The 26,697-nt window shown below is 38.1% G+C and overlaps 1 protein-coding gene across 5 annotated transcripts in view; it reads right to left on the bottom strand.

Annotated features, from left to right (window-relative positions):
* Window positions 1-26,634, bottom strand: part of CC2D1B (coiled-coil and C2 domain containing 1B) — a 31,128-nt gene extending 4,494 nt beyond the window's left edge. The window contains exons 1-21 of one of the 5 annotated variants that reach the window (XM_032218698.1): window positions 26,176-26,634; window positions 25,001-25,124; window positions 21,770-21,902; window positions 21,510-21,610; window positions 19,104-19,220; window positions 17,974-18,105; window positions 16,926-17,232; window positions 16,632-16,756; window positions 15,158-15,233; window positions 13,902-14,012; window positions 13,520-13,650; window positions 11,856-11,928; window positions 10,899-10,999; window positions 10,073-10,268; window positions 8,961-9,133; window positions 7,508-7,633; window positions 5,502-5,560; window positions 4,014-4,130; window positions 3,523-3,596; window positions 2,711-2,769; window positions 796-847 (exon numbers count right to left, since the gene is read on the bottom strand). In XM_032218698.1, the coding sequence (XP_032074589.1) occupies window positions 796-847; window positions 2,711-2,769; window positions 3,523-3,596; window positions 4,014-4,130; window positions 5,502-5,560; window positions 7,508-7,633; window positions 8,961-9,133; window positions 10,073-10,268; window positions 10,899-10,999; window positions 11,856-11,928; window positions 13,520-13,650; window positions 13,902-14,012; window positions 15,158-15,233; window positions 16,632-16,756; window positions 16,926-17,232; window positions 17,974-18,105; window positions 19,104-19,220; window positions 21,510-21,610; window positions 21,770-21,902; window positions 25,001-25,066 (2,329 nt within the window). In that variant the 5' untranslated portion in view covers window positions 25,067-25,124; window positions 26,176-26,634. Of the gene's footprint in view, window positions 1-795; window positions 848-2,710; window positions 2,770-3,522; window positions 3,597-4,013; window positions 4,131-5,501; window positions 5,561-7,507; window positions 7,634-8,960; window positions 9,134-10,072; window positions 10,269-10,898; window positions 11,033-11,855; window positions 11,929-13,519; window positions 13,651-13,901; window positions 14,013-15,157; window positions 15,234-16,631; window positions 16,757-16,925; window positions 17,233-17,973; window positions 18,106-19,103; window positions 19,221-21,509; window positions 21,611-21,769; window positions 21,903-25,000; window positions 25,125-26,175 lie in introns of those variants that run through there. The other 4 variants (XM_032218701.1, XM_032218696.1, XM_032218697.1 and 1 more) reach the window with 4 other exon arrangements.
* Window positions 26,635-26,697: the final 63 nt, after the last annotated feature.

Below are 26,697 nucleotides of genomic sequence, written 5' to 3'. Positions count from 1 at the left end.
AGATATCTAGCAGAACATGTAGCCAGTGGTCCAAAAGAAACAGATATCTTGCCTTTGCGTGGCATGACGATGACTTTAGTTCTGTAACTTAAACAATATCCTATTTCCACAGGCAGTTCCCAGGTTAAACAAGGAATCCATTTCAGGAATCCTTGCAAAAGCTGGTATTTTCACATTTGAATTTTCATGTATGACCCAATGAAAGTGCCATGTTGGCTATGCAGAATAATGATTGCTTAAGGGATCAAAGTTATCACGAATTGTATAACCTGGGATCCTGAGCTTCTGGAGTGTACCTTAATTTTACCTTATTTTTTAGCTTAATGTTATTCCATAAATATATAAACATCTGGAATACAAGTGGAGTGACTTCATTTTGATCTTTATAAATCTAAGCAATTTTTAAAAAACATGCTATAGGATTTATTTATTATTAGCTTTCTATGCCACCCATCTTATTAAGGCAATTCTAGGCTACAAGATCTATGCTAAATAGCTGTAAGAATCATAGAACACCTGCTAGAGTCCTATAACCAGTACAAGATCTCAAGCCTAAAACTGAATGATCTCCAGTTAAAAGAATTTCATTTAAACTTTGCTTCTGACATCAACAGGTCTTGGCTTAAATTTTTAAAATGAAAACCTCTCGAAGAGGGTGCCAGGTTAGGAAAGGATGTGGTCAACAATATTCGATTAACAGAGCTGAATGTAAAACAGAATTATCCCTTTCATCTGGTTCTGAAATAACCATTCATTAGAAGGCTCAAATGTAAAAGAAAACCCAAATGCACACACCTGGGCAGTTGGTATTTTTAACCACTGATGTTTTGCTTTTCTGAGCTTGTTCCTAGTTTGGGGGGAAAAAAGAAATACAAGTAAAAATATTTATTTAAGAAGCAACTAAACTAACCCTTACCTCAGCATGATAGATTTGTAAGATTTTGTATGTTTTTATTTTGGAAATACAGCGGCATAAGTAAAATGTCTATAATTCACTGGAGAGGCTAAAAATAGTGACCTGTGAAATGAGAAGTTTCTCATAATCCAGGGCCAGTGGTGGGTTTCAATTTATTTTACTACTGGTTTGCTCGTGCATGCACGCGCGTGCGCTTGCACACACTTCTGCGCATGCGCAGAAGCATCCGGGTGGGTGGAGTCTCCTCCCCCCCCCCCGGGTCACCACTACTGGTTCACCCGATCCCTGGCAAACCGGCAGAAACTCACCTCTCTCCAGGGCTGACTAAGTGCTTCCAAAAACCAGTAAAGGGAGGGAAGCTACTGAACATTGACTAGAGTGCAACCTTATTTTTTTTCTTACATTTCAAATCAAAAGAAAGAAAATATTCTGGCTGGGTGAAGGGATTGTGCCATGAAATATATGGTTGTTCGGTTGTATTTGTAGATAGAAAGAATCTGGAATATGCACACCCTTCTAGATCCTTTAGAATGTATAGGAATAATTTCAGACCGATGTTCTGTTACATAACCCAGCACATGAAAGCCCACATCAACTGAGGGATAGATGGGCAGCAAACCAGATGAATGAATGAATGAATGAATGAATGAATGAATGAATGAATTTCCTGCCAAATGTACACCATCTCTGACTGAAGAAGTGCTTCTCACTCAGGGGCAAAAATGCAAGTTCTGCCTTCTGAGAGGTCCTAGAAAACTTTCTTCCTTCCTTCTCCAGGCCCTCACAATCTCTGACTACTGAGAAAGTTTCCTAACAGCATCACTTGGCTTACCCTATTGTCTTTTTTTCTTTGTCTTTTTCTGGCTGCATCCTATAACCTTGTTTCTTGCTTTCTTTTCACCACGAGTAATCTCTCTTATTTCCAGCTTTGTTTCTTTTCTCAATTTCCCCACTGATGAAGAAAATTGCTTCTGTTTTCCCAAATCTTACTCAGTATTCTCCCCATTTTCTTATGTAATCTGGATATGTCCCAAAGGTGTTTTTAAAAAGGCAACTGGACTTCCTTGGTTTTTTTCCCCTTGAAAATGTTTCTCTCATACAAGAAGCATCTTCAGAAGAAGCTTTTTTGATGAGACGCAAAACATTTTCAAAGAAAAACCAAGAAAGTCCAGTTGCAGGCTGATTCTGCTAACTGTCGACTGCTAGCAGTTGGCAGTTCGAATCTCACCAGGCTCAAGGTTAATTCAGCCTTCCATCCAGTGGTGAAATTCAATTGTTTTTTTACAAACGGTTCTGTGGGTGTGACTTGGTGGGCGTGGCAGGGGAATGATACTGCAAAATCTCCATTCCCACCCCACTTGGGGGCCAGCCAGAGGTGGTATTTGCTAGTTCTCCAAACTACTCAAAATTTCCACTACTGGTTCTCCAGAACCTGTCAGAACCAGCTGAATTTCACCCCTGCTTCCATCCTTCCAAGGTGAGTAAAATGAGGACCCAGATTGTTGAGGGCATTAGGCTGACTCTGTAAACTGCTTAGAGAGGACTGCAAAACACTATGAAGTTGTATATAAGTCTAAGTGCTATTGCTATGCTCATCAGCCTTACCACCTGTCAATCAGGTTGTGGAGGAGAAAAGTATGAATTTGTACTTACTATTTATATTCACTATCCAAAGTGCTGATATTTGAATACCCAGAAAAAATATATATTTAAAAACAATTGCTAAATTTGGTATGAAATAAATACTCAAGAGGCTAACAGAGGCCTTGATTATAAGCTTGATTGTATACTTACTGTATTAGGGTAATGAAATTCAAATTTCACAACAGCATCCAAATCATTAGGCGCTACTCCTGGGTAAAAAGAATAAACCAGTTGAGTATAAAGTATAAGCTTCTTCATGGCAACAGCCATCCCACAGAAAATAATAATTAGTGGATTATCAGGATGTTTGCTTGTTAGATCCAATTTCTTTGCAAATTTTAAGACGCTCAACCTTTACAGATGACATGGAATTATAAAGTTACTGCTAGAAGCAATAACTCTGAGCTACATTTGCACTTGCTGGCTCTGAGCCACTTTAATAAATTTCAGATGTTGTATCCAATGCAGCCCAATTTAAGACATTGCACTTATCTGTGTACTTTTAATATTTTCTTGTCAAAGTAATCCTATTGCAATAATTAGATCAAACCCAACCCCTGGAAGATCATTTTTGAAGGTGGGGGGAGTTTGAACAGGCATTTCAGAATTTAGGTATTACAATAGTTCTTCAATCCCACAAGAGAATTTAGAACTCACCCAAGCAGGAATAGTTTAATATTCATCATCTTAATATTCAACTTTCTTTAAGCTTGTTATCATGAAATTAAGTCAGTACAGGAAAATCCCACTTTTTATTTATTGCTTTTTCTTCCTGACCCACCATATTATCTGAAAGCCCTTCAGTTCCCTAAAGCTGGCTTTTATGTAAGAATATAAAGTTGGCAAGAAGCATTCTGCAGAGTTAGCTATTCTTGAACATGAAATTCAGAGATTTAAAAACAAGTGGGACAAACTTAAAAAGGAAAAAGGTTTCCCCAAATTACATGTTGGCTGTGAATTACCTGCTGGAGCTGGTAGATTGATTCCTCTAACAATGATTAGATGCATTTCTGTGCTACTGAGTTCTGAAAATATTCTACAAAGCAAGTTAAAAGAATATATAAATAACTCAATTTTCTTCTTTACCTTAAGTTTTCTAAATCAAAAGTTAACAGAAGTGTCAAAATCCAAATTATGGGGGGAATCATAACATGCTATGGGCACATTAAACAGAATTGCAGGGAGACTGTCAAAAGGAGGAGATCTGGACACAACATGGATTTAGCTGACAGCTACATAATTTCTTGTTATGCTTCATTCTGCTCTGAAATGCATATTTTTTTAAAAATTGCAGCTTTAAGGTTTAGAAATATCAATACAGAAGGCCATAGAATGCTAGATTGTTTACTCCCACATTTTTCAGAAGGGATTCATACAAGTCATCGAGGTACAGGAACAAGAGTTTTGCAATCTTATTACTGCTCACAGAAGATCAGCCCTTGTTTATCCCTACCTTACAATTTTAAAGGTTCGTTCTTCAAAGTGATGGCTTGGAGGATCTAACCCCTGCTTCTGGGCGAGCTGTAGGATCTCTAGATCCTTTTTACAATGCTGAGTTAGCTTTTCAAACCTGAAACACAGAGAAAGAAAATGGGATGTAGAGTGGAGGTGACCAATGGAAAAGTACATTTTGGAATAGTTTTTATTTCTTATCCTGTACTTGTTTGTTTGTTTATTGGATTTATATGCTGATAAGCATAGAGTTCCCAACTCTCAAATTCCTGGATAGCACTTCAGATAATATCTTGGCTATTGACAGAAACTAAAAGTAATGTTACTAATGCTGTTGAATAACAATCAAAGTGACTCAGGTTTTAAAAACGGATGGATTTGGAAACCAAACATTTAAGACCATTTCACAATAGATATATATTTAATACTGTACTGGGTATGTAAAAAGCTTGGTTGATAAAGGAAAATATATAAAGCAAAGAACTGGATATCCTTGAAAAAAACCTCCTGAAGAAAATTGTTGCTACCTTGAGTTGGCACTGACAGTCCTAAATTGGTTAGAACTGGTGCTCAGCTACAGATTAAGAGAGGAAGTTTATACCAATTGTTTTTCAAACTTGGCAATTTTAAGATGAGTGGACTCCAATGCCCAGAATTCATGCTGGCTGGAGAATTCTGGTAGTTGAACTCCACACATCTTAAAGTTGCCAAGTTTGAAAAATACTGATTTACACAGAATGTACATTCTGTCAATCTTGTAGAAAAGTTATATACATATGAAACCTATTAAAATTACTTCAATATTTTTGGAATAACATACAGCCATTAAATATTTTTATATAGGTTACAACATTTCACTTGGAATATTCTGCAAAATCGGGCATTATTGATGGGGCCATTTTTCAACAAGCAAACGATATGAGAGTTCTCTACAAAATTCTGCAATTTGCTTCAAATCAAATTTCCTATTAGACATTAGTTTAATAAGACACTAAAATTATGTATAGATTTATGGAAAAGCATATGGCAATTAAATACATTTTACAGTCTGTAACATTTATCTGGTAGATTGACTAAACAGAGTTGCAATCAATTGGACAGTTTATCTTAAAGATACTATTTTAATAGACATACTAAAAAATAGTCCCTACTGAGAAAAAGCATCATCTTACAGCATTTTCTCTTTTTCTCAACAGAAAGAAATGCTTCTTTTTAAAAAATGTAGCAGCTTCTATAGGGAAGCAAAGAAGGCCTGCATAAATGTATCTACAATCCAGGTTAATATGCCAAATGCTATGTCCAGTACCATACAAAGCATATCAAGAAAATTTCCCTAAGCTTCATATAGAAGGCAGAAGAAACAGTTTTCTTCCAAACAACAGAAACAAAAACTTGAAACAAGAAAAGAAAATCTCCCAAGTTACATGCATATTCTGCCCCCGATTTTTAATGTTACCACATAACCAAATATCTTGAACTGCAAACCTACCTTGATGTTTCAGTTACATTTCCCAAATGCATAAATTGTTTGGAATACTGCATACATTTCTATTAATGGAAAGTAGAACAAATGTTTGAAATTGATTTGAAAGGAAATTTATCCAGTCCGATGTGCAGAATTTTGGTTTATTACAACCAAGCAATCATACTGCTACATAATTTAGGATTACACATTTAATGATTTCTACCTGCTTGCAAGAAAAGCTAAACACACACATATCCCTCCAACCCCAATCTTTTTTGCTCCCTCAAATTACTCTGAATTTATGAGGCAGTTAAGGGTATATGAATGAAATATGGAGCAAGGATGACACTGTATTGCTGGGTAGTATTTAATCTACTTATAACTTGATAAGGGAGAATGAAGCATCTGATTAGGCTTCTTTTTCTAAAAGTTTGTAAACTCCGCCTTTCCCCACAGCAGGCCTAGCTCCATTTTCTCTACAATTAAATGAGAAGAAATGATTATAGAAAAAGTGAAGGAAAGTGATGGGAAAATATCACTGAAATGGGCTGTAGTTTCTCATGGGATGACAGAATTCCAATCCTAAACAGAGAACAGGATGGCTCATTTCAGACATAATGATAAAACCTAGTTTGCTACCATGCACAAGTAGCAGAACGTTATAATCATGTGGTTTATACTCTTTCATTTTCAGACGTGGCTATAGATAAGGAAACAGAAATGTTTCTTTAAAAAATTGCCAACACACAAGTGAATTTTGACTCTTTGGAACTATAGTTTCTAAAAAGCCAGGCACAAAGTTCATGGTAATTTTGCCTGGTTCAAACAAGCCAAAATTTAAATCAGGAATGCAAAAATGTAGACTCAAAGCATCCTTTTGCAGCATCAGGAACTCAGGCCCTTTGTGGGGAGGGGGATTATGAATGAGTCACCCTTTTTTATTTGCATTTTTGAAGCTTTAAAAAATATTAAGGGTAAACAGACTCACAGAAATGGAACCTAACCCAATCTACTTTTGTAATGCAGCCCTGAAGTTGGTTAGTCTGATGAATCCTTCCAGCTGAAACAATTAGGGCATTCCTGAATTAAACCAAAAGCATTGAGGGGTCCTTGGTGCTCTCTGAGCTTGGCTGTTTTCTGGTGGACATTTCATTACCCAAACTAGGTAACATCATCAGTGCTGAGAGAGAGCAATTCTTGTGGCTCATCATCGGTCAGCGCAGCTGGCAGCAGAGTCAGACAGTGAGGAGGTTGGGGAGGGGCATGGGCCAGTTCTGGAGGCTGGGGAAAACTTGGACAAGGGCTCTGCATCAGAGGCAGAGATGGGGCCAAGGCCGTCTGGCAGTTCTCAGCTGCCTTCAGAGCTAGACAACAGTGAGGAAGAGGAAAAGCTGGAGCTGGAACAGTGTGCGCATGCACAGAGCTGCCAGAGGAACAGCCAAGAAATCATGGTCGACTTGAGAGTAAAGCCACAGGTGGACAATGAATGGCCCCTCCCATAAGTAATAAAAGAGGAGCGAAAGGGGGGTGGGCTTCTGCAGAAAACAATTTGTTTGTTTCAGGAGTGTGAAGATCTGTCTGTGAATCTCAAAGACTCTGTGCCAAATCTTTCCTTGCACAGCACTGCGTTTGGAAAATATTTACATGGCAGCTTTCCAAGCTAGATAAGGTCTGTGATCATAAATCCACATTTGAAAGACAGTTTACCAGGCCTTGCTGAATGTGAATAAGAGGAATTCACATTTGTTTAATAAAAGAGGTTTTGTCGGGACCAGGAATCTGCTTCATGCTTTTTGGGGAAGCTTAGGTCAGAACAGCACCCAAGATCCCTCATTTCAACTACAGCTAAAAATAGTCTCTTTTATTAGTACCAAAAGCATTCCAAAGCAAAGCTGTATGCAAAGGCAAAGACCGGTTCTCCTCTGCCGCCTTTTTGCTTCACTGGACTGGAGAAGTTTGAGGCGAGAAAGGATGTGATTCTGACACCCGAGACTTTCTAGGGAACTACAGTTCAGATCACCTCCACTCACCTCATGCTGGTCTTTCAGGAGACTGATGAGTTGAATGTAAACTTCTTCTACTTTCTGAGAAAGTCTAAAGTCTTCATGATGTATGAAAATAAAATCACCCTCGTCATCCGTAGGAGGTGAAGGCAGCTGTACAGAAGAACACAGAACATGTCAAGAGATTCCCTGGAAAAAGTGTTGCTGAGATAAAGAGAGGCCATTCAGAGGAGAAAGGAAAAGACTGGGGAGAAAAGGTCAACCGAACACTTCTCTTAGAATATCAACTTTGATCTCAAGGGCTCATGTGATACAATGTACAGGTAGTCTTTGACTACAACCCTTCATTTAGCGATGGTTCAAGAGTTACAATAGTACCAAAGAGAGTGACTTAAAAAGGGTCCTTGCCCTTAACAACTATCAGTGTTCCCATGGACACAGGATCAAAATTGGGGCTCTTAGCAACTGGCATATATTTAGAAAGGATGCAGTGTCCCAGGATCATGTGATCTCTGTTTCACAGCTGGCTTCTGACATGTAAAGTTAACGAGGGAAGCGGATGGTTGTACAATTGGGTGCCACTCACTTAACAATAGCCTCACTTAATGATGGAAGTCCCTGTCCCTATTTAATTATAAGTTGAGGATGACCTGTATCTGTTTTCATGGACTAGCAGGCAACACTAAAAAGCAGTGCTACATGACACTGAATGGCTTTCAAAGGCCAGTGATCCATCTAGGGGAATGCTGAGTGACTCCCAGTAATTGAGACAGTGAGGAACTTTGCCTGCCCCATCTTTCCTAAGGTTTTGGGGATAGCATTTTCCATTAGCAATTGTGAAACAATATTTAGATTGACTCCTGAATTGTTGATCAGAAAGGTCAGCAGTTCAGTGGCTTGAATCCCTAGCGCCGCATAATGGAGTGAGCTCCCGTTACTTGTCCCTGCTTCTGCCAACCTAGCAGTTTGAAAGCATGTAAAAATGCAAGTAGAAAAATAGGGACCACCTTTGGTGGAAAGGTAACAGCGTTCCGTGCGCCCTTGACGTTTAGTCATGATGGCCAGATGACCACAGAGATGTCTTCGGACCATGCTGGCTCTTCAGCTTTGAAACAGAGATGAATACCGCCTCCTAGAGTCGGTAATGACTAGCACATATGTGCAAGGGGAACGTTTACCTTTACCTGTACCTGAGTACCTGAGTGTGGAAAGGGTAAGGGATGTTTCTATTATTCTTTACCTTCTCAGCCCAAAATGTTTCAAACTAACTCTGTATCTATAACACTGTACATTTGTGAGAACTTGCAAATAACTGCTATTTCAAGAAACCATGACTTCAAAAATCCTGAATTATATGAGGATGCAACCATTAAATTACCTCTTTCTTCACCACCCAGTTGAACTGTTCCAAACATAGGAACAATACATTATTTTAAACAACAACACATATAGACATTCAAAATAGGCCAGTCTTGCTAACCTTTGAAATATCTACCAATTTGCCATTTTTGGCCATCTCAATTTTTGGATCTAAGCTCTTGGCTGTTCTCAGGTAGGCCTTGGCTTGTTCAAGATCATTTTTCTTCTTTGCCTGAATTGCAGCTTTGAGGTATTGCTTTTTTCTGTTCTCTAAAAATTCAAGATGCTCCTTGGCTGAAAGGAAACAAAAACGGTCCTCTGTTTAAAAAAATGTTTCAGATGCGGGTCTGACCCAAACAACAAACTTTCGTGCTTTTCATTTAATCACACAGGCAAATACACAGAAAACCATTGATCAAATACCATTGTACAAAAGGACGCTGAGGTTACACTGCGCAAGGGTGAGAATAATTTTAACTTTATGAAAGATGACAAATATGTCAAAGCAACCAAGTACATTTTTCACTAAGGGGTCTTTTACTCATTCTGGTTTTTTTTTTAAATAATTCTTATAGGAAGAACCTCCAGTTTCAAAGACAGAAGATAGGGTAGCTATCTTTGGCCTTCATCTCTGAACTTCCCTGAAGCATCCGCTTGGAAGACAGCAGAGGTATAAACCACCTTTTGTTTCTGAGAATCTGCAGCAGGTCTAACCATGGTGCAGATTAGGGTGTAGTACAATTTTTTGTGGGTTCCCCCCAGCAGTGGGATTCACTTACCTTCCCTACTGGTTCGCAAATATGAGTGCACGTGCCGCATCTGTGCATTGGCCTCTGCACATGTGCAGTGCTCATGCATTACGTCGGGGCGGGTGGGGAGAGGCTCCCGCAGCCACCGCTACCGGCTCACTCGAACCGGAAAGAACTGGCTGAATACCACCTCTGGTTCCCCACCCTTTCCCTTTTCAGAACTTTACTGTTTTATACTGTTTTAGGGCATCCACTACAATTTTTGCATACTTCTCAACTTAAAAATTGGGAGAAAACATGTCAGTTGTAATTAAAATCACTCCAGGGCTACAAAGAAAAGGGATCAGGGAGAGTCATATGTGGCATCGGGATTCAAACTGCCCATTTGTTCTAATACATCGGAGCTGTTTTTATTCTCACAATATGGTGTAAACTAGAACAAAAAATAATATGACTGCTGGAGTCAGGTCTCTGCAAACCTTACCAGCTGAAGGGAGATGCTCAGTAGATGGCGATCTCTCTGATGCTATTGCAGAGATAGGCAGGGAATGATCTTTCTCTGAAGTGGAGTCTTCCTGGGTTACAGTAGATTGCACCACTAGCGGCTGAACAATTTGCACAGGTTTTGTAGGTAGCGGGGTGGGTTTGGGGGCAGCTGGAGCCTGTGTGGAAGATTCACCCTACAGAAATGAAATTAAAAGCCATGTGCATGAACACTAAATATAAGAAAATGACCAATAGTGAACACATTGTCCAAAATAGAGAAGCCTCATCCTTAAAATGTGGCCTTGTCACAAAATGATTGAACGCATCCTTCTCCAGTTTAGTTTTAAATTATAATTTTCCAAAATTCCCATAATGTATACTGGCAGGGAATTTCGTAAATTTCAGCTCAGCATGTTTTGGAAGGTGTCAGAGTGGAGAAGGCCAGATTTGGAGTACTCCATTATTCAACATGGGATCGATGAGATTATGAACAAGTAATAGGAACTCAAAATTTAAATCTTAACTGACATTAACAAGGCAAGAGTAATATTCAACCTTAAACAACCACATTTTCATGATCCTCTCTGTCCTAAATCAAAACAAAATGTGCATCAATACATTGCTTAAAGATCTGTAGGATTAAACTAATTTATTTTTCTTCCTAACATTTTTCCGGCAAGTTCAAGGTCGGCTTTTTTTGAACCAACCAAGTGTTTGTGGTTGTGACAGGAAGTCACGTGACGGCAACCTGATGCCGCGAGTCTGACATCCGTGCTCTGGACTAAACTGGTTCTGTTAAGCTCATATTTATTTTAGTAATATACCTCATCATCATCATCTTTGTCATAGGTTGTTTCTTTCTCCTCTTCCATCTTAATCAACGTGTTAGCATTTTCCAGCATTCCAGAAACTGTGCTATGATCATCTATAGGAGACATTCCAGGAATTGGAGGAAATCCTAACAAAATTCAACAACAAGTCTCAAAATAACAGAGGGAAGAAATATAAACCACAAACATTTAAGGAAGTCATGATTTTAAAAGGGAAAGAGTTCCCTTTACATTCAAACATTTCAAGATCTTAAAATTTGTGGATTACAATGATAGCCCACAAAACGAATACCAACAATTAATAGTATCTCTGAAAAAACTCTGACACAAAAATCCCAGCAATTAAGTTGAAGCTGAATTTTAATTTACTCTAAATGGAAATGTATGAATATCAAAAATCAGAATGACATTCCACATCCATTATGTTTATACATAGGACAACTTTCCCATATTAACTATATGGTTTTAGATATGGACAGAATGTTGTTCTGTTGCATAATTTTATTCATTTATACTATAATACTTGTGATCATCCCAGGTAAAAATATTGCAACTTCATCCTCAAACTTTGCAACATAAATGAAATATATCAGCAAAAGTGCATTCTCCAGAACGCCACATGTGTGAAGGGTTATTCACAGTTCTCATTTCCATAAAATCCACAGTGTTCACAATGGTAGAACAGAGGGGCGGATTTGGAATAATAGCAATTTTTACAATTTCTGCCAATACAGTAAGGATAAAGATTCTTAGGGAAGTAAAACTTTCAAGCATTTGTTTGTTGTTAAAACCATTCGCATGATTTAGAGGTGACAACAGGCCATATTTTTCTGCACATTTCATAATGCTGTCTCAGTCTCACAACAATCTGCTGAAATATATTTGGCACATAGAAAATGTTTATGCTAGGATATTTCTCACTAGGCACAACCCTGATAGTTACCCACTTACCAGGGGGGACCGGTAGTTCAGCAAAGTTCACTTTTCTTCCTGATTTATGTGCTTTTATGGCATCTTGATATTGCTGCAATCAGATATGTTGTTTAGAGAGAGAAAATACTTATTTATTCCTCATTTGCTGCCAGAAATCAATATGTCTTTGAAAATTCTCTTGGAACAAAAGAGAAGAGTATGTCTTATAGAGATGCATGCACATATTAGGTACATAAATATGAATTGTGTGTTCAGATTGGTAGAAAAATGCTGTATTTAACTTTGAATCATGAAGTTCTGGTTCATTCAGGGATTCATTGAAACACACAATTTGACCATGTAACTTTTGCATGAACTCTATTTAAAAAAACACTTATGTTACACAGTACACAATTGTCAATGGCTTTTTTGGCAAAGAATTTTAACCCATGTCTTTGTGATTTAATTTGATGTGTCCTTATACCTGCTTATTATTCAGAATTAAGTCCCACTAAGTGCAATGGAGCTTACTCTTCCATAAAGGGGCAAACTATTCTAGTTCAGTATGAAAGCACATTTTCATACCATGTTGTGTAGTGTTGTACAGAAAACAAAGGAGCCAGGTTTGTCTAGTGGTTAAGATGCTAGAATGGAGGGAGATGGGAAACCTGAATCCCACTTCCCTAGGCAAGAAAGCCAGCTGAACAATCTTAAACAAGTCAACAGGTCAGTCCTAGGAAGATGCCAGACCTGCTGTACACAGGCAGTGCTCAATTTATGTTCATTCACTCAGTAAACTTTCAAAGTTATGATGATGCTGAACAAATGGTTTCCCTGGAAAGTCAAAGGGGAAGCCAGCAGAAAAATCTGCAAGTCCCTGGGGTAAGTCTCTCCCACCACCATACCCTAGTCCAGCCCTTTTTGGTTTCAACTGTTGCTGATTTGTACTTTTCCAACCGCTACTGCGCGGCTTTTCTAGCACTGTTTTGGATGCTGCTTAAACCTTAATGGCCCTTATATATCCCCATACACCCTCCCTGAGCCTCACAGTGCCCTCCTCGCACCCTTATTGAGCCTTGTTCAATCCCTTGCACTCTCTCACTGTGCCCCTCTTACACACCCTTGCTGTGCTATTTCACATCCTTCTGAGCCCTCCCCAACACTCATTGTGCTTTTCCTGCAACCTTACGCACCCCCACAAATTGTCCATGAGGCTTGCCACACCTCCCTCCCACTCTCTTGCCCTCCCGTACCTGGCAGCAGCCATTTAACTGCCTGCATGCTTTGCTTATTAGCCACTTGGAACTTTCAATTTCCTGTGGGCTTTCCCACTGACTTTGTTTTGGAAGGCTGACAGGAAGTTGCTTTGCTTAACAACCATGAAATTCAGTTAACAAAAGCCACCTGGACTGCAGGAATGGTGATTTCTGAGCGATACGGTTGTGCTTTATAACCATATTGTTTAGCGACAGAAATTCTGGTCCCAATCATTTGCCATAAATTGAGAACTGCCTCCAGTTACAGTTTAAGACTTTGGATAATTCAAGGTCGATTTGAAGTTAAAAATAAAATAAAATCAGAAAACAACCTCTCAATTATATTTTGGTGAAAAGGTGCTAAATCTATGCCTCACAGGAAAGACATTAGAAACGGGGAACTATTGCTAGCATCAATTGAACCCCACCCTTATTTTTATTTTTAACCTTGGCTATTCTGTCGTGCATCCTACTTTTCCGGCCATCACCATTTGCTTTGGCTTGAGTTGCTGCTGACTTGTACTTTTCCAGCCTCTCATTCAGAGCTTCTAGCACCGTTTTTGGCTGCTGTTGGGAACCTATGAAATGCATGCAAAAAACATACCATAAGAGCACAGTCATGGAATGTGTAGCTCTTTATTTTTCTGTAATCCAACCAGTATTACTTATTGATAGAAAAAAGCTAAAAGAAGCTTTACTTTTTTGCAATACGTTTATTTTAAGGTTGCCCTTAAAGACAGCCACAACAACCACACCCACAACAACAGCAAAGCAACTGTGTTTGCAATTTTAATACTATAGCTAATTATATCTGTAAGACACATCTCACCTGGCTCTTCGTAACCTTGAAAATCCGGTTTAGTTACAAGCTGACAATTTTCCACAGGTACAGATGGAGTTTGTATTGAGGGAGACTGCACGTCTTCTGTACTTTCAAGTTCTGAAAAGAGCATTTATAAAGACCAAGAAAATATCTGGCTACATTTCATAATAAGCCAGGGCATGATAAATTTAGTTTAATTGGAGCACAATTTAATTAGACCCCAAGCAAACAAATGAGTACTAAGAATGCCACAGATTAAAACAGCCAACCTAAGAGCTATCTATCAAATATCCAAAAAATCCTTTTAACTGAAAATAATTTTAATAATTTGTTGGCTGTCCAAAAAGTGACAACTGGATGGATGCAAAAAAGAGGCAATGGATTATATCTGTTTACTAGGAAAACCAAAAAGGTATATTTATTCAAAACAAAACAAAAATAGAGGCAAGAAACGAGCACACCTGAGTTATGAGATTACACGGCTTGAGCAATTCAAGGCATCCAGATTTAGGCTTAAGCAGATCCACAAATAATAATAATACAAATGGTCCACAAGAAAAACGGCATACAGGTAGTCCTCGGTTTATGACTACAATAGAGCCCCAAATGTCTGTTGCTAAGCCAAGCAGTTGAGTTGGGCCCCATTTTATGACTTTTTTCACCACAGTTGCTAAGTGAATCATGCAGTTGTTATATGAATTTGGTTTCCCCCATTGACTTTGCTTGTTGGAAGCCAATTGCAAAGGTCACAAGAGGTGATCAATTGAGATTCAGGACAGTGCAACTGTCATAAACACAGGCCCGTTGCCTAGAGCCTGAATTTTGATCACTTGCTGCAACAGTTGTAGGTGTGAAAAATGGTAATAAGACACTTTTTTTCAGTGCCATTGTAACTTGGAATGCTCACTAAATGAATTATTGTAAGTCGAGGACTAGCTGTTACGGAAGCAACATTAATCGGGTTCCAAAAGAAAGAGGATTGAGAATCATGTAGAACTTTTTGCAAGTCTTTTAAGGACACATGTGCAATGTGTACAGAGTAACCTAATAAAATAGATGAGAAAAAACCCATATTTGCTTCCAGAGTCAATTTTTAGGTATTGGAAAACAAACTTTAAGGTATTGGAAAATTTTAAACCTGAAAAGTCAAAGCCTCCGTACTCTTGGGGTTTGCATACCAGGGTATCAGAAGGTTTTGGGCTGCAAAGAGGCCTACTGCCATTCTTCATACTTTATCCAAGAAGAAAGAAATTATTTCTTACTTTCCAGGGCAGGAGGCATATCCCTGAGGACTACAGGCTGCCCATTATCCAAGGCTTCTATAACCAGGCTAAATTTCTGAAATATAAAAATAATGTCTCGGAAAGTTAAAAGATGTAATATACTCTTTTACCAAACAATTCACAAGGCAGTAATTTCATATAGGACCCCAAAATATTTTCAGAATCCTAAAAAACTACTTCCATTTAAAGTAAAACATTCTTGAGCTTCTACTCTTCTGAGTGACAAAGATATAATGCTTAAAAAAATCAGAACAGAAACAATATGGGCTTTTAAAAATCAATAAATTTCACAATTAGCCTGAAGTCTTATTTTTCCTCTCTCTGCGATACTGAAGTTAGACCCTATAATTTATGCCTACCACAGGTACATCTATCTTATTTCCTAGACTATCATTGTAATTGCAAAAAATTCTTAATTATATCAAGTCTAGATAATGTGGGCAGCTGAAAAGCTGAAAGCCAAGTGAAACACATACTTCTAATTTGGATAAATTATTCCGATTCCATAACGTATTACTGTATCTGAACACCATATAGATTTTCTAACTTTCATTTTCATGATTCTAACATTTTATTTCATTGTGGGTTTATTTTATTTGATTTCTATAGCCACCCATCTCAACAGGTGATTCTGGGCGGTAGTGGTACTAATACATAAAGAAGAAATCATTTTAAAGCTGGGTTTATACATTGTGCTAAGCCGTAATATAGTTTGCCTGGTTTTAATTTAATATAGTTCTGATTAAATCCATTTGAAATAAACTAGGCTTATTCAATTAATCATAGATGAGCAAAGGTTAAGCAAATAATAGCTTAGTGCATCTCTGAGCTCAGTTCTTGGATCACAATTATACGTAGCCATAGTGGCTTTTAGAAAATATGGAATATTTAGATACAATGGATTCAAATCCTTCAGCCAGCTCTATTTCACGTACTGTAAACAGTAGAACCTCTGGTCACAACTATAATTCGTTCCACAACTTTGGTCACAACCTAATTTGGAAATTTGGCACTTACAAAAAATAGTGCGGAAGGGGAAATTGGCTGCGAAACAAAAATTGTGAATTTTTTGGTTGGAACCCGATTTGGTCGTGGTCAGAAGCATTAATGGCCAGAGGTTCTACTGTATAAGGAGATCCTTGGGATTTCAATATCCAAGTAACATAAAGTTGCTCAGAGAAGAATAAGTATTTTATTGCAGTGGTCTCCAAGTCACTGCTGTCCAGAGTTGTTGAATTACCACCCAAAACAGGTAGCACAGCCAATCAATCAAACAAACAATCAAACAAACAAATCATTCTCAACTGGGCGTGAGGGGTTCTGTAGCCTAGATTATTTTAATATCCAGAGGGCATCTAACTGTGGAAGTCAGGGAAGAATGCAAGACTCAAAAGCCCAACACAAATTCTGGTCTGATAAAGCCACCTTGATTTGTTGATTAATGAAGCCTCACCTTCCCAGTCCTCATGTATTCTTTTGCCTTCTCAAGGTCCCCTTTCTGTTTAGCTTTCAATGCTGCTAATTTGTACTCCTTCTCTCTTGTCACAAGCAGTGCCCGTGTGTCAAGATGTTTGGAATCTGAACAACATAATAAAGTCAGCCAATAAAACATCTCCTATAGAAGAATAACCATTTTTGGCCCTCGCCCCCACATCTGGAACAGAAAAGCAGGAACACGCTTATTTTTGAACATCCTGTACGCAGAATGGGTTCCTGATGAAAAAGCATCAACTATAAAACTACTTACCATTTTCCAAAGTAGCTTTTGTTCCTAGGTCATGTGTGTTTACATCCTGATCCTCGACAGCAGTTCTGTTTACAGACAACTGCTGATCACTGGGATCTGTCAATTTCTGGGCTGCTGAGAGGCCTTCCACGCCTTCCTCCTCAGGTAATGGCACTTCATCTTGATCAGTTGAGCTTTTAGGCAAGTCACTCTGAGGCGTGGCCTGTGGCACAGATGAAGAGCTCTTCCCAGATGCCACAGGAGGTGGCATTTCTTCTTCATTCACTTTTTTGCCATTCTTCAACGCAGTCAGCATGGATTCCAGTGTCTAGCAATTGCAAGGCAACACCAAATGATAAGTTTAACAACTCTTTTTTACAGATATCCTAATCAAGCTCATTCATTATAGACATACTGGCAACATATTCCACAGAGCTAATAAAAGAAACATATTTTAAAGCACCTCAAAATAACTGTAGAAATGTGTAGTTACAAAATTAAGGAAACTTTCTCTTCTCAGTTACATGTGTATCAATTTTCTTAATATATCCCCATCAACATATTTGGGAGTTTCTAAATGATCAAAAAATATAAATTGTAACAAATCAATTAAAACAGAAGTGTTTTTTTTATACTTTTATTCTTTAGTTTGTGACACTTGGCTAAAAATACCTATAAACTATTTGAATTCAAGACAAATGTTTAACATTTACCCTCAGCTAATTTTAGATTATATTTTCCCCCAAATAGACACACTGATTCTTTTAAAAATGACTATATTGTGCCTTTTACAATGATTTTTAAAGGTTAGCTAAATATCCAGAATTTATTTATTAAATTTAGCTTGCTAAAGGAAATCATTGTCTAAGATAGTTTTTACTTTATGCAACAAACATTAAGAACTATATGTAATTTATTCCCCCAACTTTAATCTGTACCAAATTTTAACAGAATATGATTAGCATCTACATGATGCTCTCTTCTTAGCACATTCTGTGGTCCTCCTGGCTTGTTTGAACAATTCCTCCCAGGAAAAATTCAGCATGTCGGTCAATATAATCTGACATACCTTGAGACCTCGCTCGTATCGTCGCACTTTGGCATTTTCACCAGCCTCCTTTGAGTTCAGTATTGCTGTCTTGTAAATAGCTATCCTGTCTTCTACCGTCTTCTGCAATCCACTGGAAACAACAGGAATCATCTCGAAGAAGAAAATAAAGAGAAAATAAAGGAGGCAAAAATAAAATCAAACGGGCCACTCAAGCATCCATACGAAACTGTTACTTTGAACATGGACAGCTTGGACATCAGACTTAAAACCAAAGATCTTGAACAGAAGAGCATTTGTGTCCCAGCACCTCCGGGCCCTTTGCCCAGAGAAGCTGCAGATGGTGGGCGGGTACCTCTGGAAATTATGCAGACACAGGATAACTGTAGGGAGAATTTAAGGAATTGGAAGTCTCAGCCATTTCAGGGAAAGGCTGGACAGACAGTTATTTAGAGTATAAAAGGACTATTCTTCCCTGTAGAAATGAGGGTGCAAAGCAGTTCTTAACATTATGTCTACTTATAAAATTATTTTCTTCTACTCAAGCACTAGTCATCCAAGAAGAACCAGTAGCAATTACAAACATTCTGCCAAGAGACTGATAGTGTAAGTAAATGTCAGCATCACTGCTTATCATCAAAATTGATAGCAAACACATCTCACAGGGTAGTTCAAAGGGAAAACCACCACTGTCACACCAGAGGAAACACATGAACAGAAGAGACTGTCCTGAGATGATAATCTTCATTTATATTGCCTACAGACTGCTTGTAGGCTGACTAAGGGGCCCTTAGTCATACTTATTTGCAACCCTCCAAAAGATGTGCTCTAAACTATTCAGACAATATTGCTTTTTATTATTCTCTCCTTTGAAAATGTTAATGATTTTTGAAACTGCCTTAGAACAAATGCCAAAGGCTACAACAAGGCTATCTTCCAGCACACGAGGCAGAAATCTTTTAAAAAGGAACAGAACATCTCACGCCCTTCAGATGTTTTGGACTGTAACTCAATTAGCCAAAGCAAATATGGCCAGTAACTGAGAACAATGAAAACTGTATCCAAGGATTGGGAATGTATTTATGATATGAATACACTGAACAATTTGGGGTAAAGCAGGTGATTATATTGTTCCTTTCGGCCAGAGTTACCTGTGTTGGCATATCAGTGTGATGCTCTGTGGTTATAGGAGATGTTCCCGTTGTTTCTGTCTCTCTCTCTCTGGTTTCTTCTCCATGTTCCTCTCCCAGGACTTCCTGTAACTCTGCCTAGAATAAGGACCATGGCAGTTATTGCTACAAAATAGCTATTGCTGTTCCATGTTAAAATGAACTACAGAAAATTTAATGTATCTTCCCACACCTAGTGCCCTATAATTCCTAAATAGCAGGAGCAATAAGAATACACGGAAATAAAGACTGTCTTAAGTGCCACTGATGGATGAATTTCTGAAGTAAAAAATACTTTATTTCAGAATTATAAAAACCAATAATAGCAATAGCAATAGCAGTTAGACTTATATACCGCTTCATAGGGTTTTCAGCCCTCTCTAAGCGGTTTACAGAGTCAGCATATGGCCCCCACAGTCTGGGTCCTCATTTCACCCACCTCGGAAGGATGGAAGGCTGAGTCAACCTTGAGCCGGTGAGATTTGAACCGCCGAACTGCAGCTAGCAGTCAGCTGAAGTGGCCTGCAGTACTGCACCTTAACCACTGCACCATCTCAGCTCTTTTATGATATAAAATGATATACGTATCATATACAGGCAATCGACTTATGACCAACCATTTAGTGACCATTCAAAACCACAATGGCACCGATAAAATTGACTTGCAATCTGTCTTCACTCTTACAATCGGTACAGGAACCCCAGAGTCACGTGATCAAAATTTGGGTACTTGACAAGTGGCGTATCTGTACAATGGTTGCAGAAGGCAGAGGTCACGTGATCTCCATTTGCAACCTTCTCAGCTGACACGCAAAGTCAATGGGGAAAGCCAGATTCACTTAATGACTGAATAGCTTGTTTAACAATGGCAGTCATTCGCTTAACAGCTATGGCAGAAAGGTCATAAAATCAGGCATGACTCAATTAATTGCTTTGCTCAGCAATGGAAAACTCTTGTACCGGTTATAAGTTGAGAACTACCTGTAATATGCAACTAGTTAATTTAACTAGTTAAAAATTATGTTAGTTAAAACCTGGTATTTGTCATGGGAGGCAAGGGGGAAGCATTCCGGAATGATTTTTTTTCTAAATTCAGTGAAATGTGTTATTTAAAGGCATCTAATAGATTTTTCACTAAATTATGAATCGGTGCAGCACATTCCTTTATGAATGCTAATCACAACCAACAAAACAAAGTACCACAATTCAGCACACAAAGAGAACTACCCCTGCATTAATTGTATATAATCTTAAACAGAAACCTGGCTGCAAAATTGAACTGTAGATGTGCCACTTCTTAAAGCTGCAGCTAAGAATAGTTTTTTTCTTGCAAATTCTAGCCTAGGCTCTCAATCATGATAAATTTATGTCAACATCTTTGGCTACATCTTTTCTTCAGAATTGTATCTTGACAAATATTTTAATTTGTTGTAGACATATTAAGTATGGAAAAAAGCTTAAGCACAACACTACTTTCATATTTTCAATTTCCTATACTTTTGCATCCTTATTATCTTCTGCAGAGATATGAAAGGATAGCAAAGTTTGTTTCATATCATAAGATGGGTTTGCTTGTTATGAAACCAAACAGAAATATTTTTCCTTAAAAAAACCAAGAAATCAATTTACTATTCCTAAAGCACACAAGATATTATATATTTCTATTGTACACATCCATGTGTATCATTTCTGTCCTCTGACTCCCAAAAATACCATTTCAGAAGACTAATTTGATGTGATACAGTAGAATGTTTTAATACCATAGCTTAAAACAAACCAGAATTTCTTGCATTTCCCTCTTAATACTCCTCAAATGCAATATTTGAGGCAATACAGTACATATTATCAAGGGGCAAAGGGGCTGCAGAAAATTAAAATAAAAAAATCTTAAGGAAAGGAACTCAACATTTATAGTTACAAAAGGTAATTCCCATAAAAAGAGCCGAAGTGGCGCAGTGGTTAAATGCAGCACTGCAGGCTACTTCAGCTGACTGCAGTTCTGCAGTTCGGCTGTTCAAATCTCACCGGCTCAGGGTTGACTCAGCCTTCCATCCTTCGGAGGTGGGTAAAATGAGGACCCGGATTGTTGGGGGCAATATGCTGACTCTGTAAACCGCTTAGAGAGGGCTGAAAGCCCTATGAAGTGGTATATAAGTCTAGCTGCTATTGCTATCATATCCAATATTTCTTATAAGCATCTTGGTACATTCTCAATGAATTTCGCTTCAATTCTCATAATTTTTCCAACCAACATGACTGCTTTCTCTTCTGGCTGCAGATTATAGGATTTGAAGTTTAATTTTGCCTGAGAAAAATGGTATGAAATGATGGTTCCTCTTTAGAACTAGAGGGGGGATAAGCAGTCTTCCAGCAGACTCCCATATATACCAAAAGTTCGGTATCTTCCTCCAGACCTTCATCATCATCATCATCCATGTCCTTCATGCACTCAGCAGCCATCTTTTCTATATGACCCATGGGCAAAGGGGCTGCAAAAAATTAAAATAAAAAAATCTTAAGGAAAGGAACTCAACATTTATAGTTACAAAAGGTAATTCCCATAAAAAAAGAAGGGAAAGATCGACAAAACAGCAGTTAAAATGTGGTACACAAGCAAATATTCTTAAGCTTTTCCTGTTTGTCCTTACATTTTCCTTTTGGTTTGTTTTTTCCAGTAGGCAAATTCTCTCCAGTAATAGCCGCTAGCTCAGCTTCTAGATCCCCATCGTCTTCTAGATCTAGTATCATCTCTTCAGGATTGAACTCTATAAAAAGACCCAGCTGTTGATCGGAAAATAATAACAGGGTTAGTATCCATATTGCACAAATGTCTATGCAGAATACATTAAATTGGTAGCACTGCTTCTAACCTGTTTCATCCAATACCGGTATACATTTCACGAATAGGGACTCTATAACAAATACTATCCACTTACAGAGTTCAATGACATTTTATAGTAACATGAATTCTAAATTGAGATTTGAAAGATATAATATTTGAATAACAACCTTCCTTCTAGGAACCAAAAGTGACATATACTTTCTTCTCCCATTATATTCTGTGAGTACACCTTAAACTAAGAGATATTTGACCCCAAATTATCCATTTACGGCAAGTGGCAATTTGGGATTAAAATTCTTAGATTCTCTAATCTAATGTTCCTTAAAATGGAACAGGTTCTGGAATTTGGTTCCTCTCCACTACCAATTCATTCTTGCCCATCAGTATGTGTGTGCGTGTGTGTGTTCACACACACACATATGTGAGATGTTTTGCTTCAATTATTTCTAGTTTCAACTATTCAGAATCAAGAAGCAAAAACAATTTGACTTTCAGTAAGAGTTTGTACTCTTATGTCTGTGATCTCAAACTTAACAACTATTTCTAAGGTCTTTTTGTTCTCAAATTCTGGAGTGAGAGATGTCTGTTCAAGTGGAAAATCTGTGTAATTTCCTTCTTTTTGCAAAGAGCTTAAATAAATATTAATATTTATTTTAAAATTCCATCACTTCCATTCCCCACTTATATAATGAATATAATTACCAACACAGAGAGCACCAAGGACCCCTCAAAAAAGAGAGAATAGAAGAAATGTGAACATGAGGTTTACCCTGGATTATCACCCATGCTATGATCTGGCACCCAGTCCATATTGTACCATTAAATGGTTTTTTTACTTGAGTCTGCTATATTATACAAAGCAAAGAGAGTAAGATAATTATCTTTATCCATCTCAGGACCACAAAGGAAAAGGAAGTTCAAGAAATACATTATATGGTTAACATTTTACAAATCAACCCAACACTCCTATGTGTTCTAGAAACACACAAAAAGATCTGCCTTTGGAACTCAAAAATAAGGCAATTGAACTACATATTCCAGCTGGATGCAGACTTCATTCATTATGGCAAAGGACAGGTATAAGCTAAATGCTGGGACTACAATTTCCAGAGAGTTAGTAGGAATTGGTTATTCATATTCTATGAAATTCTTTATAATATAAACAGTCTAGCTTCCATTCATTTTTAACATTTGTATTTTAAGTAAAAATAAAAATATCAAGTTTAGGAAACTCTACTCCTAAATGATAGAGGCCTTATTTAAAAAACAGCTGAAATAAATTCTTAGCAATAGCCAATACTATAGCTTCAATCTGAACTACTAATGCTGATCGAAATCCAAATGCTGAGTTAAACACACTTATGTTTATTAATTCAATGTCCTTAAATGAGTGCCTAATTTTTCTCTTAAGATTTACAAATTGTTTATTTCCTTGTTTTAAGTTTGCAATAAGACTATGTCTCCCTATTACCTTATTTAAATAACCTCTAGAAGAATAGAAGATCTATCTCCCCTGTGCTACTTTACCCTCCACTTGGGTGCCCGGTATTTTTGCAAATCATGCCTATTAAAAGGATGAAATTTAACTATTCTCTTCTTTTCCTCTTTCATAAGATCAGATCCAATAACACTTGAGCATTTTTACTCCTCCCTATAATAATACCCATTAATATGGCTATTTGTTCTGCTTGTACCACTCAAAACAGGCTATTCAATTTCTTACAAGGCAGTTTAGAAAGCTACTCTGAACTTTGTCTACATGTATAGTGGAATTGTTTTCTAAGCAGCCACAAGTTTCTTGCAAAAAATGTGGCTGCTTTAATGAGTCAAAGAGGTATTTTCCCCCTTTAGCTGCATATTATGAACAACTGTACAGGTAGTCCTCAATTTACGACCACAATTGAACCCAAAATTTGTTGTTAAGTGAGACAAAGTGTTAAGTGACTTTTCCCCCCCATCATACGACTCTTCTTGCCACAGTTATAAAGTGAATCACTGCAGCTGATAAGTTAGTAAGTCGATTGTTAAGTGGATCAAATCAAATCAAATCAGATCTGGCTTCCCTATTGACTTCGCTTGGCAGAAGATCACAAAAGGAGATCACGTGACCTTGGGACACTACAACAATCATAAATATGAATCAGTTGCCAAGTATCTGAATTTTGATCACATGACCACAAGGGGGCTGCAATAATTGTAAGTGTGAAAAAAGATAAGTCACTTTTTTTCAGTGCCGTTGTAACTTTGAACAGTCACTAAATGAACTGTGATAAGTGGAGGACTAGCTACATTGTATACTGTACTGTATGACAAATGTAAAAAAAAAAGCCTGATGGATTTGATTTCACAGATACATTGTTTCAGGCATTTTTTAAAAAATCCTTTCCCTTCTGATTACTGAAGGACTTTGTTTTTATAAAGAAATGATCAATTTAATTCCACTACTTTGCTAAGTCAGGAAGTTATAGTCAAATTTCTATAAAATAGCTGGCATTATTTAGATAACAAAGGCAACCACCACCTTAGTGCACTAGTAGCAACTATTGTCAATCACAAAATTTATGAAAACAAAGAATAGATTCAAATCAGTAATCATCAAAATTTCAGTATTTTTTTTTCATATTTTAAAGAACAGACTGTCCTCTGAATTAACAACCATACCCAATATTTGTGGTTTAACTTTTTTTTTGTTAAGAATCTAGGATATCTTATAAGAAAATAACTCAGACCACTCCACAACTTTAACAAGAGAAAATGTTATGAACCACTTGCTGGGCTTTGGGTCAGATTTGATGTAAATCTAACAAAAACCTGAAATTGCAAAAGGCTGGATGCATGAATCTCAGTCAATTTGTGTCTCTTACCAGTACATAAATTTCTAAAAATTTAAATGGTGGGTTATTGAAGAAATCTCTTACTTCTTAAAACATGAGGCCCTTCAAGTCATCTCCGAATTATAGTTACAAAACCACACTCTATGTAAAGGAAATCATCTTTAACTGATACACAGCAAAAAGGACTAATAGAAGAAATATACCTGTTTTGCGGCAGCTCCTGCCTGACCCTTGGCCTGGGGGCTTTTCCTGGGTCTTCTACCAAGCATGCTGGTTTATCAACAGTCAACAAAGCCAGATTGCAGAATCCAGAAAGTTAAAAATTACCTGGAGACAATGAGATTCAAATGTAGCAATATATATTTGCAAGAACACCATATAGACATTCTCAATTTAAAACCAAACCAAGAGCATCCTGACTGAAAAAAGCCATCAAGATACTAGAGTGCTGCCATTCCCACTTTTAGATCTTAATTCTAAAATGTACATATGGTTAACTCTGTTTTCTTAGTACAAAAACAGAGATGTGCATCATTGCTTCTAGAATATACATATGGCTTGAATTTTCTTCTTCTAATAAGGATAGAAAGCCAGAATTATTTTTTTAAAGATCATGATTGCATAACAAACCCTAAAACAAAAAACTCCCATACTCCAAACTGTTTACAAATCTAATGAGTAATATGGAATAGAATATTTTCAGCCTTTGAGGATTGGGGAGTGGACAATCAGAAGCAAGACTATACTTACAACAGAACATATTTGTTTAGGTTAAGAACTCAGGTCAATGTCAGAATACCTTATTTTTAAAAAAGCTAGAACCCCAATGATCATGTATATACCGTGGTCTTGGTTTTCCGTTTATACAGCAGGAAGCAAACCCTGTTACTTCCACAAAAGCATCATCAAGTTATTTTTCAGATAGGTTGGCCTTCAACTTGCATAATTCTATGTCATCTTGGAGATTACAGCCATCAAAGGCACCAAGTTCTAAGGAACTGCTTATTGCCTCCAAAATCCATTCCAAATTCATTCGGGCCCCACTTAACCCCTAGACCAGTGGTTCCCAACCTTTTTTTGGCCATGCCCCACTTAAGCATCTCAAAAATCCTGATGCCCGTGACATATAATTCTTACTTTACTCAAAAAGTGAACTCTACATGCGCGGAGGAAGCCTAAAAGGCCATTAACTTGGTTTAAACAAGGTTTAAATACCCCCCCATTTAAAAATCAAATCGCCCCCACGTTGGCCACCATTGCCCTAGACCTTCTGCATGGAGAAAGAAGGGGGCCACTGCCGCTTCTACAGGGAAGACAAAACTTGAGTTCAAGCAGCCTGACCTGCCCTGGCCCACTCCCACCTGCATCACCAACGTACCAGATGACTTGCACCTCTGCAACACCCAGCCGTGTCTTCTCAAGAGGCAGAGCCCCTGTTCCTATCAGCTGACCTCAAAAGACAGGCCGATTTAAACAGTAAACAATAACAGAGTTGGAAGGGACCTTGGATGACATCTAGTCCAACCCGTTTCAGGAGGACCTTTTCTCCACGGTCAGATACGCCCAAGCAAGCGCGCACACGTGTGAATCCACACACCCAGCCGACAAAGGGACTCAGCAGCCTGCTAGGGGGCTTAAACCCAAGAACAGCGAGCCGCTGCTTTCAATTCATAACAAACCTTCCCACTGAGCAGCAGGAGGAGGAGGAGCAGATAGCAACTGCTTTCTCTCGGGCTCCAGGGAGATGGGAAGGCGTCCTATTATCTCCCTTCCACCAAGGCAAGCGGCCCGGGGAGGGCGGGAGGTGGGGTGGGACACTGCTCCACCTCCTGCCGCAGCCGACGGGCTGCCCAGCGGAACAGGCAAAAAAAAAAAAAAAAAGGCCCCGGCGAGACGAGCG

The sequence above is a fragment of the Thamnophis elegans genome, chromosome 5 (assembly GCF_009769535.1).
Source record: "Thamnophis elegans isolate rThaEle1 chromosome 5, rThaEle1.pri, whole genome shotgun sequence".
Taxonomy (NCBI): domain Eukaryota; kingdom Metazoa; phylum Chordata; class Lepidosauria; order Squamata; family Colubridae; genus Thamnophis; species Thamnophis elegans.
This window is presented reverse-complemented; position numbering and strand designations above follow the sequence as displayed.